Genomic DNA, 14,657 nt, shown 5'->3' with positions numbered 1-14,657 from the left:
CTTTATATTCCTTTAGAAAAATTCTTTACCGAATTTGAGGAAGTTGTAGCAAAATAATTTTACAATTACTTCCAAGTCATGAAAACTGGTATAATTAGTGGGCTATTAATACGAACCATGATATCTGAATAATTGCACTATTATCACACTATTTGTATAAGCCAACTATTTAAATAAATTTATATCCATATATTTATGTATACAATTAATTTAACAAAAAACACTATTTGATGAGTATAATTAATTTTGTAATGTAAAGAAATTATCTAACTTAGATCTTACATTTTTTACATAGCAGTTATTTGATATTTCTCATTCGATTATTCTAATAAATTCATTCATTTTCTGGTAATTTTGGGATTTTTGTAGAATGCCAAAGTTAATACATTTTCGGGTACATGCATATTATTTTATGTAATATTCCTTCATATTAAAATATAACAATCGTCTAAACTATATGATACTATACGATATGAAGATCTTAAAAAAAATATTTATTATGGCCTATATTTTTTTAACAATAAATAAGCAAATTGACTTACAACAAATATATGAAGAAATAAAATCCTGAACTATAATACGTAAAAATACGTAAATTAAAAATATCTATATACATCTATAAAAATATTAATTTTATAAAATTTAAAATTTTTTAGTTATAATGAGATTGTTTAAAATATTACAAATAATCGTATTATTGTATTATATAAAATGAAATCTATCGGCTTTTGATAAATGAAATTTTGTTTCATCGAAAGTTAAAACTAAATGCAATATAATATAATGAATTACTATTTTACACTTATTGAACCAGATGATTTCTATAATGTGATTTCAAGTTTATAAAAATTATTGGATTGCATTCCAAATATCATGCAATTTATATTCCTCGAATACAGTACTTATATCTAAATGCTCTAACCTGTTGAGCGCGCACAAAACGAACCCCGTAAAAGGAAATAAAAAATAAAATAAATTTATGTTCACGGATTTTATCGGTTCGAAATCTACAACAGGTGTCTTATCGTACGAATCTAATGTGGTGTTACATGTCAGGCATATGAATATAGCATACATATGTTACGTAAGTAAACACTAAACGATAAAATCCGAACGCCGGGCATTCGTACTACTACAGAAACACCAAGCAGTGGAAAAACCGCTCAAGTACAAGCGTATCTGTTCTCGTGGAAAAAAATAGTAAAATATAACGTTAAATAAGTAAAATATAACGTCAGAACCTATAACTATACACAGGTGTTAAATAATGTTATACGTTTTGGTCGGACACGCGCGTTAAAAATGTCCCAGGAGCATCACCGGAATCGGTGTAAAACTATGCGGTGTAAACCGTCACCTTTAGCCATTTGATTTCTTTATATGTATTTTCCGACGCGTCCCGGTCGTCTTTTTCACCAGAAAAAATCTATTCGTTGTTCACGTTGTATTAGAATACTACGCGACAAACACCCGAGAGACCCGTCGTTTACGATGCGCGCGGGGCAACAATGAATACTTGATGGACGCGCACCGCCATCGTCAGTCACGTCGGCGGCGAGTGGAGCCACCGTTTAGCGCATTATCCCAACAAGCGATGGGCGCATGACCGACGACGCGCGGCGGTCTGGTCTGCCGTCGTCGCCGTCTCGTTCGCCGTCTCCCGGTCACCGGTGCGCACACCACGTGGACCACCAGTTCTCCGCGCGTTCTTGTGCCGGCACGTAGTGATTGTCGCGCGCACCGCGTCGCTGTCGCATATTTTGTGTGACCGATTGCCGACGGTTCGCGCCCGCGGTGTTCTCGGCCGCGACGTACGCGGAAACCTGTCGTGGGGCAAATATACTGCTGTGCGTATTTTGGATATTTTGTTTAACCATCGTTCTATTCCAGTCGTTGATCGCACGACGAGAGAAAAACCAAACGTACCCATATGGTGGCCGTATTATACCTCGGGTATAATTTCGTAATAATGGACCGTTGCGACCGTAGATGGTTTTGTACTTAGCTCGTCGAATACGGAACAAGGTAAAAACGAAAAACTGTTAGTTCGGGATACACATATCTTTTGTGATCGGATAATCGTCAAAAGTACAAAAAAACGGAATTGTAATTGTTATTTTATTATTATTCTCGATAATATAAGATTATAGTGTTTATTTCAAGTATTCGTAAAAAAAATTATTATTATTTCATAAAAAAATACAGTTACTTTGAAAATTATGAAAAATTGCTAAAACACACAACTTCTTTAAAAATGAATCAACGAATTCAAAAAATAATTTCACAAAAAAAAAAAAATAATTTATAATTAATCATATAATTATACTATATATATACATATCTATATATATGAATATATTAATAAAGTAAGATTCATGCTCATCACTTAACAATATAGCTCTGTATGGAACAAGAATAAAGAATATTTTACTTATAACCAAGTACACAAATTGGATAATTTTTTTGCGGCATGATCCTACATTTCAACTTTTACGTTATCAATATCTTTGAATAATTTTTGAGTAATTATAGTTACTAGTTGTTATCTATGAGACATTTTAATATCTATCAAAGAATTTTGAAAACATTTTAACAATTTTAACTGCCATATACATTGGTTATTAATATTTTAATTGCATTTGAGTAAATCATTTTAACTTCAAATGTATGAACGGAAATAAAAATTATAACCTTAAAGTATAAATAGTAATGAAGTAATATATTAGTTAAGTCATAAGTGTTCTCTATAAAATAGAAAACAAATTATACTATTTGAATTGATTTTATTATCTAGTAACATGGTGTATTATATTTATAATATATAAACATATGTCTCTTCTATAACATTATTAAAATTGTGATATGAAAAAATAATTAAATCATATGTGTAGTAGATATTGGCTAACTAGATTAGGAGAAGGAGAAAGGTAATAGTATTTTTAGTATAACATAGACCTACAAGAGACTTCTATCCATTATAATTTCCATAATCCCTCTTTATATTTTTAAAGTCCAATATAATAATTTAACTTATGTACCTTGATATGGTAATTACAGTTTACGGTTATAATAGATTATAAAAAACAGTACATAAATATTTTTTATTAAAAATAAATGATATTTTAAGTTCAACATAAAATAATATTTAAATTTATTTGCCAATAGTTTTAAAATAATATCTCTTTAATAGGACAGACTTTTGCATTATAATTCATTAAAGATCGCGTTATTGTTGTTATTTAAAGATGAGAAATTCCAATTTTTATTTAGATAAACATATACTCGTAATAACATTCCATGGATTCACTGTGTTTATAGTAATTAACTATCGATATTGTTGATACCGGGTTGACATATATATTGTACATATAATATTTTTCGATAGTAAATCGTTGTAAAATATCATTGTAAATAAAATTTGAAACATTTTATGTATAAAATATATAACTTACACTTATCAACATATTCAACATTGGGACGTAATGCATTTTATAATATTCTCTTTTGAAAAATAAAAATGTAATAATCGTTATCGAGAATTTGTTTTAGTGAGATGTAAGTGTTTAAGTCTGTGAAAATTATTATGGTGGGAAGTAATTCCTTAAGTTCCTCTCTAATTTACATCGAAAAAATCTTTACAGTTAAATATTGAATAGTTTTTAACCATAATTGTACTATTTAGTTGTGAAATGAATACATTTACATTCAATGTACAAAATGAAATCAACGATTAGTAAACAATATTGGTAATATAAATTATATTTTATATTTTGTTTTTTACGTTTGTATTTGAGTTTCGATATATGGTAAATATTATTTACTATTGACGGTTTATAGACATAAACCATAGAAATAGAAATGACCCCTCTTGCCTGTCAAGCACAATTAAATTTTAACAATTTAAATGCTGTCATTTGTGTTGATATGTTTCTTATATACATGACGTTTTCATATTATTCTTCTTTTAGCTGATCACCTGTCAAAATAGGTTCAACACATTTTTATTGTGTTCCACTTTCTATACAACGTTTTACCCCAATATGTAGATAATAATCATGTAGTAAACATCTATAAAATCTATGGTATGATGTGGGAATCGGGAGTATATCAATACTCAATAGTTTATTCATTGTTATATTTTAGTATACAAACCGTTAAAAAAAGATTTATTTTTATTGTTCATTTATATATAATATTTGTATTACATTTTATATTTTAATGTCAGATATTATATTTTTAACAAAAACATGTTGATAAATATTAAAATATTAAGTAAATCTTTTAAGTATAGATATTGGATTTGTTTTTAATTTAGATGTTTTTCAATAAAGACATTTCCTAATGTAAAAATTAAGGTTTGAAATTTTATTTTGAGAGATATAATATTATGTGCAGAACTTCCAATATTATAATGAAAAAAATGGAGAAAATGTATTTTTAAAATATATATTTCATAAAATATTGCGACTTAAGATCTGTTCTTTCAGTCTTGACTCTAAGAAATAGTATACTAATTGTATATTTTCAAAATCATATTCTGTAGCTTAAGATTTTATAATATTTTAGAAAATATTTAACAAATCTATGTATAAGTAACTAGTGGCATAAATTCTATCTTGCTCTGGGGGGGGGGGTTAGCAAAAATAATCGTTATCTTTTTTTTTCGTTGCACAGATAAATAAGATAAATAACTGCTATAAATAGATATTATTTTATACAACTTTTTTACCAATTAACAGTTTGCTTTTACATTATAGTAAATTAATAGCTATTGGAATATAAAAACAGCATAGTTAACAAAACTTTTCAAACACCTATCAATATAATTATTTAATAATTATAATATTTGTATATTTGTTTTTTTAAGTTCAAAGCGTAATAATGAAACTACGAATATATTACACGTCATCAATAATAAAAAAAATTTCTTTTTTTTTTTTGGCCTTGGAGGGGCATGGATTTAATATTTTAAATTGCATTCCAATATTAATTTGATCCATGTTTTTTGGATTGAAATTGCATTTAATTTTTCTTTGAATTTGGGTTTCGGGTAAACATCAGGTTCACATATTTGTCAGGTTTTGGTTTATGGTTCATACAAGATTTCAATTTTTTTCCGGATTGTAACCTGTTTTGATTCCCTGCTGTAAAGCAATCAGCTATCATTGTATTAAAATAGGTTTGTATTAAATTCCGAAATAATTTACAAGTGTTCATAAAACAACTTCAGAAAAATTATTTTTGAATTATTTTTATATCTAATTATGAATAAAACGTACACATTTTTTATTAAACATGCAGATATTTATTAACAATTACATTTCAAAGACTTATTATAAAAAATCGGAAAAATACCAAAAGAGACAAAATAAGTTTTGTTATATTATTACAATAGAGTATCTATAAAATACTTAAATTGATAATGAACCTATATAAAATATCCAGGGCTGTTTAATACTAGCAAAATAATAACAATCTATATACTTAGTAGTTAAATCCTGAACTTATTTACTTTATTGTCTTTACCTGAACCTAAAGAAAGAATGGTGACAACAAAATCATTTCTTTCTCGTGCTACTAATCCTATGTAATCTTCAATATCTCCCGCATTCTTAATGAGATAAAATACTTTCAATTTAAAATTTCAATATAAATTAAAAAGACATTTATTCAATTTCCTACTAAGAATCAAATTTAGGTGACAATTCGTTCTTTAATGTTAAATAATTATTTAAAAAATGTCATACATTAGATAAAAATAGTATATGAATACGATTCTTAATAGTATGATAATAGCATTTAATTATATAAATAAACATTCTTAAAAACAAATTTATTACTTAAAAAATATAACTCTTATGGGTATAGATTGGAATATATTTTATGTTAAGTTATTTTGTGATTTCAAAAAACGATATTCAGTTTTATACTGTTGAAGATTATAGTCATTAGTTACACTTAATTAACATGAATGATCTCATCATAAAGTGTTGATCAGAATTTTACGAGTTCTAAACCATATTACTCCGTTCCGCGTTGGCGTGTGAACGAGTATAGTATTCCTAAATTATAATATGACATCATTCTCATATTAATACCATGTGGTCTGCATAGTTACACATAAGTGTTACATGTTGTAAAAAAATAATAATACACATAATATCATGTAGAAATTATTGTTATTTTATAGGACGAAAAGAATCACAGATGGGGTTCATCACTGTTATTATTGTGCTGTATTGCTTGTCAAGTGCTGCGGGTCACTTGAATGTGTTTATAAGTCAAAAAGAAGTTAAAAGGATTATGGGTAAGTGAATTATATTAGATAATTCCTAACATTATATTATATATTAATATATTTATTTATATTATGTGATTTGGTGATTTTAATATTATTAAATTTATAACAGAACTCATAGCTTTTGTGTTTAAAGTATTAATACTAATGACATTTATTTAAATTACTTTGAATGCTAGTATTATTCTCGTGTAAATGTATAAATATATTAAAATAGTATAACATATTAAAATAAATTTGTATGCTGTAGTAGAATATGAATATATTTGTACTATAGAAAATGTTATAAGATTATAATTATAAATTTACATACTTCAATGTACTAGAAATTTAACAGAGCTAATGCATTTAATTGTGCTGTAAAATAACATAATATAAACAATTTACATAAAAAATTTTTTAGTGGTCTTCAAAAATAACAAGCAATATTATTCAACTTTAAAGTAGCCACTTGCAATCTACTACTTAGGTTTGTTACCAGGTTTATTTTTATTGATATCTCAATAAATTATGTATATTATTTAATTTTTACTACATAATATAATATTTCACATTTTAATATTTTTAAATTAAACTTTCATTAGGTTTTATTATTTTTGTTTGAAAATCATTTTAATATATCTCTATTTTAAGATTGTTTAACTGACGATTTCGATAATATACAATAACCTTACAATTACATTACTCATTGTTTAACTTTTTTGTTAAATTATATACACATTGATTGTACTTATTAATTTAATCTATAACTGGAAAAAAATCATCTAAATCATTACGTCATTCTTATTGAAAACTGTTTTGTACTATAACCATTTAATTAAATGTAAATTAATTTTATCCGTTAATGTAATATTTTCTTTGAAGGTTTAAAAGTACAATTCGTGTTTTATTTATTTTTCTTATATAATTACATTTCATTTCTAAACGTTTGTATAACAGTACTTCAATCGCAGTTATTGAATTATTTTTAAGTTTTTCTTCTTACCACATAACTTATTCTTTTAGAAAATATTGCAATTTTATTTTCTAAACGAAACCATCTGTAAAACGCTTATAGGCGCCTTCAAAATTAGATTTTGCCGCCGTCGTTGTCTCCATTAAACTTGGTGAGCTCTGACAAAGAACCCTTTTACATCACTAGCCGTAATGTAGGGTGTTTGACCTTAAAAAAAAATAAAGTGCATTATTTGAAAGCTCAAAGCTTTTTATGTATAAAACAAGATACCAAATTGGCAACTCCAGTAGAGGGTGAGTTTTTGGCGAGCCAATTGGAACATCGTAATATTACAAAATTAAACGCTGTGTAAAAATGGATAGAAGTTGGTAAAAGATAAAAGTAAAGTTAATGAAGAATTAGATCATTTTAACTTTTATTCGTTACAAATAAGAAATACTCTTCATTTCATTGCATTATAAGACGAAAAAAAGGTAATTTCCCTTTCTTTAAAATGTAAATGTTAATTTATTTTTGATGAAAAAATAAAAGTTTTTTGTAATATATTAAGTTTTGAACATTGTAAATAATATTTATATTTAAATTACATTCTTCTTTTGCAACTTAAAATTTAAAAATCTTATAAGAGGTTTTTGTGAATTTTATGTTATTATGATTTTATTTGCATATATTTTAAAAATAACAATCATTCATTTTCATTTTATTTACTAAAAAAAATGTTAACACGTGTACTATAATTTTAATTAAAATATCCAGTTACAAAATTATATTTGATATTTTTTTAAGAAATATAGTTAAAATAGTAAGAATAAAAGTTAATACTTATTCAAGTTATTGATACACAAATATAGTATTGAGATGTATTTCTATCTCTGTTTAGAGGTTATTCTTATGAAATAAGAAGTTATAGTTCGTTAAGTCCTGCTTACCATGTATTTCGTTAATTTTACAAGTACATTTGTGTTGTTTTATATTTTAACGAATATATTTAAAAAAAATTAGGCAAATAGGTAAAAAATAACTAAAGTAAAAGGTATTTTTATGTCAATAAATGCAACAGTTATAATTAATAATTGTTACAAAAAATTCCTATAGTTCTTTGTTTTACCGGACTTTTCATGACTTAGAAGCGTATTGTTAGTTTACTAAATGCCAAACCTGCTTTCTATTTACTATCTTTATGGAGAGTGTAAGATACTAGCGTTTTAACTTTTTTTCAGACTACAGACTATTTTAATTCAGCTTATTTGAACATAATCTACAGTAAAAAATACAATACTCTTAATGGAAACATCTATTATTATTATTATTATTTTTTTTTTACAATATAATGTTGATCTATTAAATTATGGGTTTTTTTTATAAAAAATTAACTATCATTAAACGAGTTTGAATATTTATTTAGCAATTTGAATGCCATGTTTTGATAACTTAATTATACACTAAACTAGATTTACTAATTTTGTATATAAACGAATTTTAGTTTAATTGCAACTAACAAGTTGTTCACTACTTTTGAATTTTTAAATGTAGAATATATATATGTACATTGCATCTATTTTTTAAAATATATATATCGTAATAATATTGAAATAAAACCACATAAAATTAAACAATATGTGTTCATTTGTAATACTATAACGGTGCATCATTTTATATTTAATAAGTAAAACAAAATTCAAAAATCGATCAATAAAAAAACATTGTTAGGATTGGTACACGTTTATTAATTTAAACATGTATGTCAAAAACAAATTACAAACAGTTTTTCTTTACTCCGGGTATTGGAATGGTGGAAAATGTCAATTGTTAATACGAAGCTATATTGTTTTTTATTTTTTTATTAATTGAATTCAGAGAGATGGAGAGACCCTACTCATATCCTCCGCAATCTCAATAGTTTGTTTTTTTTATCAGGAGGGTTTCTTTTTTTATTTATATTTGAAAAATAAATATTATTACAAGCTTTCCTGAGAGGAGATCGTATACTGCCATTCCAAGGGTGGTATATATGCAAAATGCCATGGCACGCTAGAGGACGGTGGCTGAGTGAGAGCGAGAGCTTTCGTAGTAGAGCAACAAAAGAATAACAGCGTATTAAACGTTAAAAAGCCCTTAGGCCCGAAGGAATTAATTTTCATGTGCCGCTTCCGCCTTTTCAATGTAGACTTGCTAACATTAAATATTAACCCTTCAAAAGCTCTTGCTCTGTTTCTTTCACTCTGTCCACCTCTCCCCTATTTATTTTTGTGGCGTTATAACAATCTAGAACAATACGTATGACCATTTTTCTTTCTCCGTCGTTTTAGTTCGCATTGTTATTTTACGTTAATATATTAGTCTCAACTGTTCTTTTTGAAATACAAGTTAAAGACTATGTTTAAAGAAATAATAGTGATAATTTTTATATTTATAAATTAGTTTTGATGGGTTTTTATTAAATTTATAATTATACTCAATGACAGATTTTTGATATAAAAATAGTGAAATAATTATTTTGGAAATAATTGATGACATTTTTTCAATCTTATACCAAGTTAACGGTTTTTTAAATTTTTATATTATAAATTAATTTTATTTTTATACTCGTTATTAAGTATGAATTAATAATATGGTTCATTTCTACGTCACTGGAATCCCTGTTCATTTACAAAAACCGGTTTGAAAAGATTTAAAAAATAATTCTTTTTTTCTTGAAATTAGAAATATGCTGGTTTTATTAGTATTTAAGAATATTTATCAATTTGCTGACAAATTTCTATAACTGTTGACAAATTTTATATTAATTAATTTTAATATCCATTGTGCTGCACCGCGATGTGTCATTCTACATTCTTTTACATCCAAAATAATACATTTTAAACTTTAATTCTTAAATGATTATTATTATTATTATTAATAGTACATTAATTATCATTAAAAGACAGATTAACCATATAAATGAAAAGTTAAATAATTATTTGAATACTTTGATTATGAATATTTAAAAATTAATTTTATGTTATATTGAATTTATAGTTTCATTATTATTTTAAATTAACAAATAATGAAATATCGACATTGATATTATTCAATATTAATATTAATGTCATATTTTTAAAGTATGTTTAATTAAAATTTTTAGTAATTTTTTTTAAATTCTAAATATTTTTATTTTAATGGAATTACTAATTAGATATAATGTAATAGGTAATATGTATTAGGTAGCAATTAAATTTTTGATTTTTGAATATTTTGCTGCATTTTTTGTATTGTGTATTTGAATTGTGGTTTTGAATTTTCACGGTGGTGGGCTAATCATGTCCTCAGCCCCCCACTCTCTTTGAAAGTCAGATTGCTTGGAAAAGGGTTGAGCACAAACGACAGGATTGAAAGCACAAACCAGCACAAACGAAGCACAAACGAATAATATAATTTTGGTTTTTAATTTCCAAAGTGGGGACCAGGGAAATGGAACTTGAAAAATCGTCAATGGAACATGAGGCTCACCTCGGCCAGGATAGGGATGGATATCGAACACAGAGAGTCAGAGAATTGTCCACACAGATACATAGTAACACCGAACAAAATGGACAACTGAACAGCCACAGATCTGAGAGCTTTGGCCACACGTCAATAAATTAGAACTTAAAACTAACATGAGGGTTTCTATGATTTCACCTGAGAATAGGCTTTTTTTAGAGAAATTTTCTGCTAAAAGTTGGTAATGGAGAGCTAACACAGATCACCAACTAATGAAGAAGTAGTTCAGGTAAATAACTTGATTCTTTCAAAGACTGATGCGCCGATGCAAATATATTACTCGGTTGATACTGTTCTCGATTTATAAGAATCTGTTCATTTTCCTACAGAATTTCTTAATTCTTTGAGCTCGTCTGGATTCCCCTCCCCCTCATAAAATGGTATTGAAAGTAGGTTGGCCTGTTATTTTATTAGGAAATCTGAACCCACCTAAACTTTGCAATGGCACGCGTTTGCTGGTAAAACCACTAAAAACTTTCATAATAGAGTGCACAATACTCACCAGATGTGGTATCGAAGATGTATTGATTCTTCGAATTCCACTAATACCATCGGATTTACCATTCCTATTTAAACATCTACAATTTCTGGTAAATATATATTTTACAATGACTATTAATAAATCCCAGGGATATACTTTGAACGTTGCAATCTTAGATTTGAGCGTTGAATATTTTTCACATTGTCAATTATATATCGTTCTTTCAAGAGTAACCTCTAAAGAAATCATTAGTATTGTCTAATGACAAAAAAACTGTGAACGTTTTATATAAAGATTTTCTGTATTATTTAGTACCAGTATTGCACCCGTGCGGAGTCGAGGCTGGCCACTAGTCATATAAAATCTTTCAAAAATATATATAATGTGTAATATTTGAATTGTAAAATTATAGATTTTGAGAGTAACAAAATTATATAAAAATACCTAACGTTTACTTTATATTATGATTACTTTTGTTAGTATAATTTTTGTTTAAAATATGTTTAGACATTCTAATTACAGTTGTAAAAGACTTATACAAAATTCATTAAAATAACATGTAATGATTCATTAAAATTATCAATGTACTAAGTGATAATGTTAACTTTTTATATTTATCAATTTTCCACGTAGTTCTTAATTAATTTTTATCAGTTAAGTTAAAGTATATTACCATTTATATTATATTTACTTATATATATATATATATATATATATTACCTTGTATACCATTTACCGGAAAAATTATTAAAGAAGTTATTATTTATCATACATTTTTTTATCATTTGAGTGTTCAAATATTAAATACGATAATTAAAATATACTATACTTATCGCAGTGTCTCCAATGATTCCTAAACATTGAAATAGAACTATTTTAATCTTTAATTAGTTAAATAATTAATATTCCAACTTAATTATGGTAATTATGTTTAAACTTGAATTTTAAATTTGTTGTAAATTATTTATTTTCTGGCTAAACGAATAAACTGTTATCATAAATGATTCTAAATATACAAGAATGTTTACTGTTATAATCTGTGAAATATTTATAAAGTTCAATGCTTAGAACAATAAACTGTTTATTATTTCTTATTGTTTAGTGTATTGAAAAAACGAATTTATCTATTGTAACTAAAAAATATATAAAAAAATATAATTTGCGTAATTATTTTTATGATATATAATATTTTTAATCTAAAAATGCATTTTTATAATTTTAAAATTGTGTAAAGAATAAAATGCCTATATGAATTAACAGTTTTCATAAGTAGTTTTCTTATCTTTTTTACCTATATTAAATATTCCTAAAATAAATTAAATATTAGTTTAACTTACTTGCTTTATACATACACTTTATATTATTTTTTGAAATAAGAATAAAATTGATTTAGGATTTCAAAATATTTTATAATATAAATAATCTAAGGCAACGGTTCCCAACTTATGGGCCGCGGCTCACAAGTGGGCCGCGAGCAGGGTGGTACTGGGACATGAATGATATTATATTAATATTATTTTCATATATTTTTAAAATATTAAATATAAGCAAGTGAAAAAGATTCGTTGATTGCACTTTCATGTAATCAGACTCTAAAATCGTTTTTCAAAACTAAACCATTATTACCATTCTAGTTAAATATTCGGCAAGGATTTTTAGTAATTTATAAAATTGCACTTAGAAGCTTGATGGGCTATATTTCGACAATCTGTGTGTCTGTCTGAACGAAAAATTACATTAAATTGTTTAATTCTTGAATAATTTGTTTCAATGATTTTTTTTTTTGATAAACAATTGTTTTTTAATAAACTGTTATAACTGACGTATGTAAACATTATACATTTATAACTATTGGGCAGTTTAAAAGATTTTCTACAAAATTGGTGGTCCGCACTACTAAAAAGTTTAGGAACCACTGACCTAAGGTATTAAATTACAAGGTGATAAATGTTTTTATAGTTAATGAATCTAAAATAATAACCTAAATTCTATTGAAATCATTGGATCTTAATAAAGAACGAAGAATGTTATCAATTATTAAAGTTCTTTAAAAATAATATTCATAAACACAAACCACAAAATCGCACCATTTTGATTAAAAGCATATGTTTAAAATTAATTTCATATTATTTTAACTGTTCGTATTTATAACTATTAAAAATAAAATATTATATTGTGGTTATTAAGTGAACGTGGTACAATAGTAATTTCAGCTCAAAAAGACGTTTTACGTTGTACAAATCCATTCAATGTAAATTTATAGTAAAGGCTTAATTTTTTTTTTTTTTAAAGAAATAAATATTAATTGTGATGTAGTTTTATCGCTATCAAAAATAGATAAGAAGTTATTTAAATGATAAAACAATTGTAAAATTTTAAAATTTTTGTACAATTATAAATAATTATTGAAAAAATAAAAAGCTACATCACAGATAATATTCTAATTTTTTTTTTAAGCTCTTACTAAAAATTAACAATGAATGATTGTTTCTGATGCTATATAGTTTTTTCTGTCAAACAATCATAAATAAAAGATTATTTTAATTACAGATCCATGAATACAATCATAGTCACACACTCGCATGTATGCTTTCCTACTGTAATCCTATTGTCGTTGATCTATGGAGCGTTAAGTCCCGGTCATAATTTAAGAACCGTGTCTTCTTTAGATGTATAGGCTAATAATAAAACTTGGGCTAGTTACAATTTACAATATCTTTATGTTTTAAAATTATTAATATTGTAATTTAATATAAATATTATAGTTATCTGGATGCATGTCAAAATATCGCAGAAATATTGCCGTGGTAAAAATATGGCGACAATATTGTTGGGGCAAAAATATCGGAATAATATAACAATTTATTTTCATAATTAGTTAAAAAAATAATAATAGATAAAATATTTATATTCATACATAATTAATAATTATATTTGTTGGAAATGGAAATTTTGTGGTACGTTATTTAAGTAGTTAACTGATCTATTTTTATTGTGCTTCGTATCAATGTTATTTTTTTTATTGTGTATTCCAAATATCTCCAAATCATTTTTTTTATTATTTTGCGTTCTTTTGTGAATAAGAAAGAATTATATACTTATACCATTCCTGTCGTGTTCGGTTTTTTTTTTTTTGTATACGTTGGTTGTTGCCGCGCAAGTAACATTTATTAGTAATTTTTAAATACGTTGGTTGTTGCCGCGTTTTGATTGTAATAAAGGTTTTATAATTCAATACAGTGTAATTTTTTAGTTGTTAATATGTTGGTAATGTCTGCAGTGTTATATTACCAAATCAGTAAAATCACTAGAAAGTACAAACAGTACGAGTGTTCGAACACGAAGCTAACAAATTACTATCTTGTAACTCTTTAGTATCGTATGATAAATAATAAATATTG

General features: G+C 25.7%; 1 protein-coding gene across 2 annotated transcripts in view; it reads left to right on the top strand.

Annotated features, from left to right (window-relative positions):
- Nucleotides 1-1,628: 1,628 nt before the first annotated feature.
- Nucleotides 1,629-14,657, top strand: part of LOC112683142 (tyrosine-protein kinase Dnt-like) — a 62,729-nt gene continuing 49,700 nt past the window's right edge. The window contains exons 1-2 of one of the 2 annotated variants that reach the window (XM_025554043.1): nucleotides 1,629-2,025; nucleotides 6,191-6,307. In XM_025554043.1, the coding sequence (XP_025409828.1) occupies nucleotides 6,208-6,307 (100 nt within the window). In that variant the 5' untranslated portion in view covers nucleotides 1,629-2,025; nucleotides 6,191-6,207. The other variant, XM_025554044.1, reaches the window with a different exon arrangement.

Source organism: Sipha flava, unplaced genomic scaffold (assembly GCF_003268045.1).
Source record: "Sipha flava isolate LNK unplaced genomic scaffold, YSA_version1 220_pilon_pilon, whole genome shotgun sequence".
In the NCBI taxonomy this organism is placed as follows: domain Eukaryota; kingdom Metazoa; phylum Arthropoda; class Insecta; order Hemiptera; family Aphididae; genus Sipha; species Sipha flava.
Note: the sequence above shows the minus strand (reverse complement) of the source record. Positions and strands in the feature narration are given on the sequence as shown.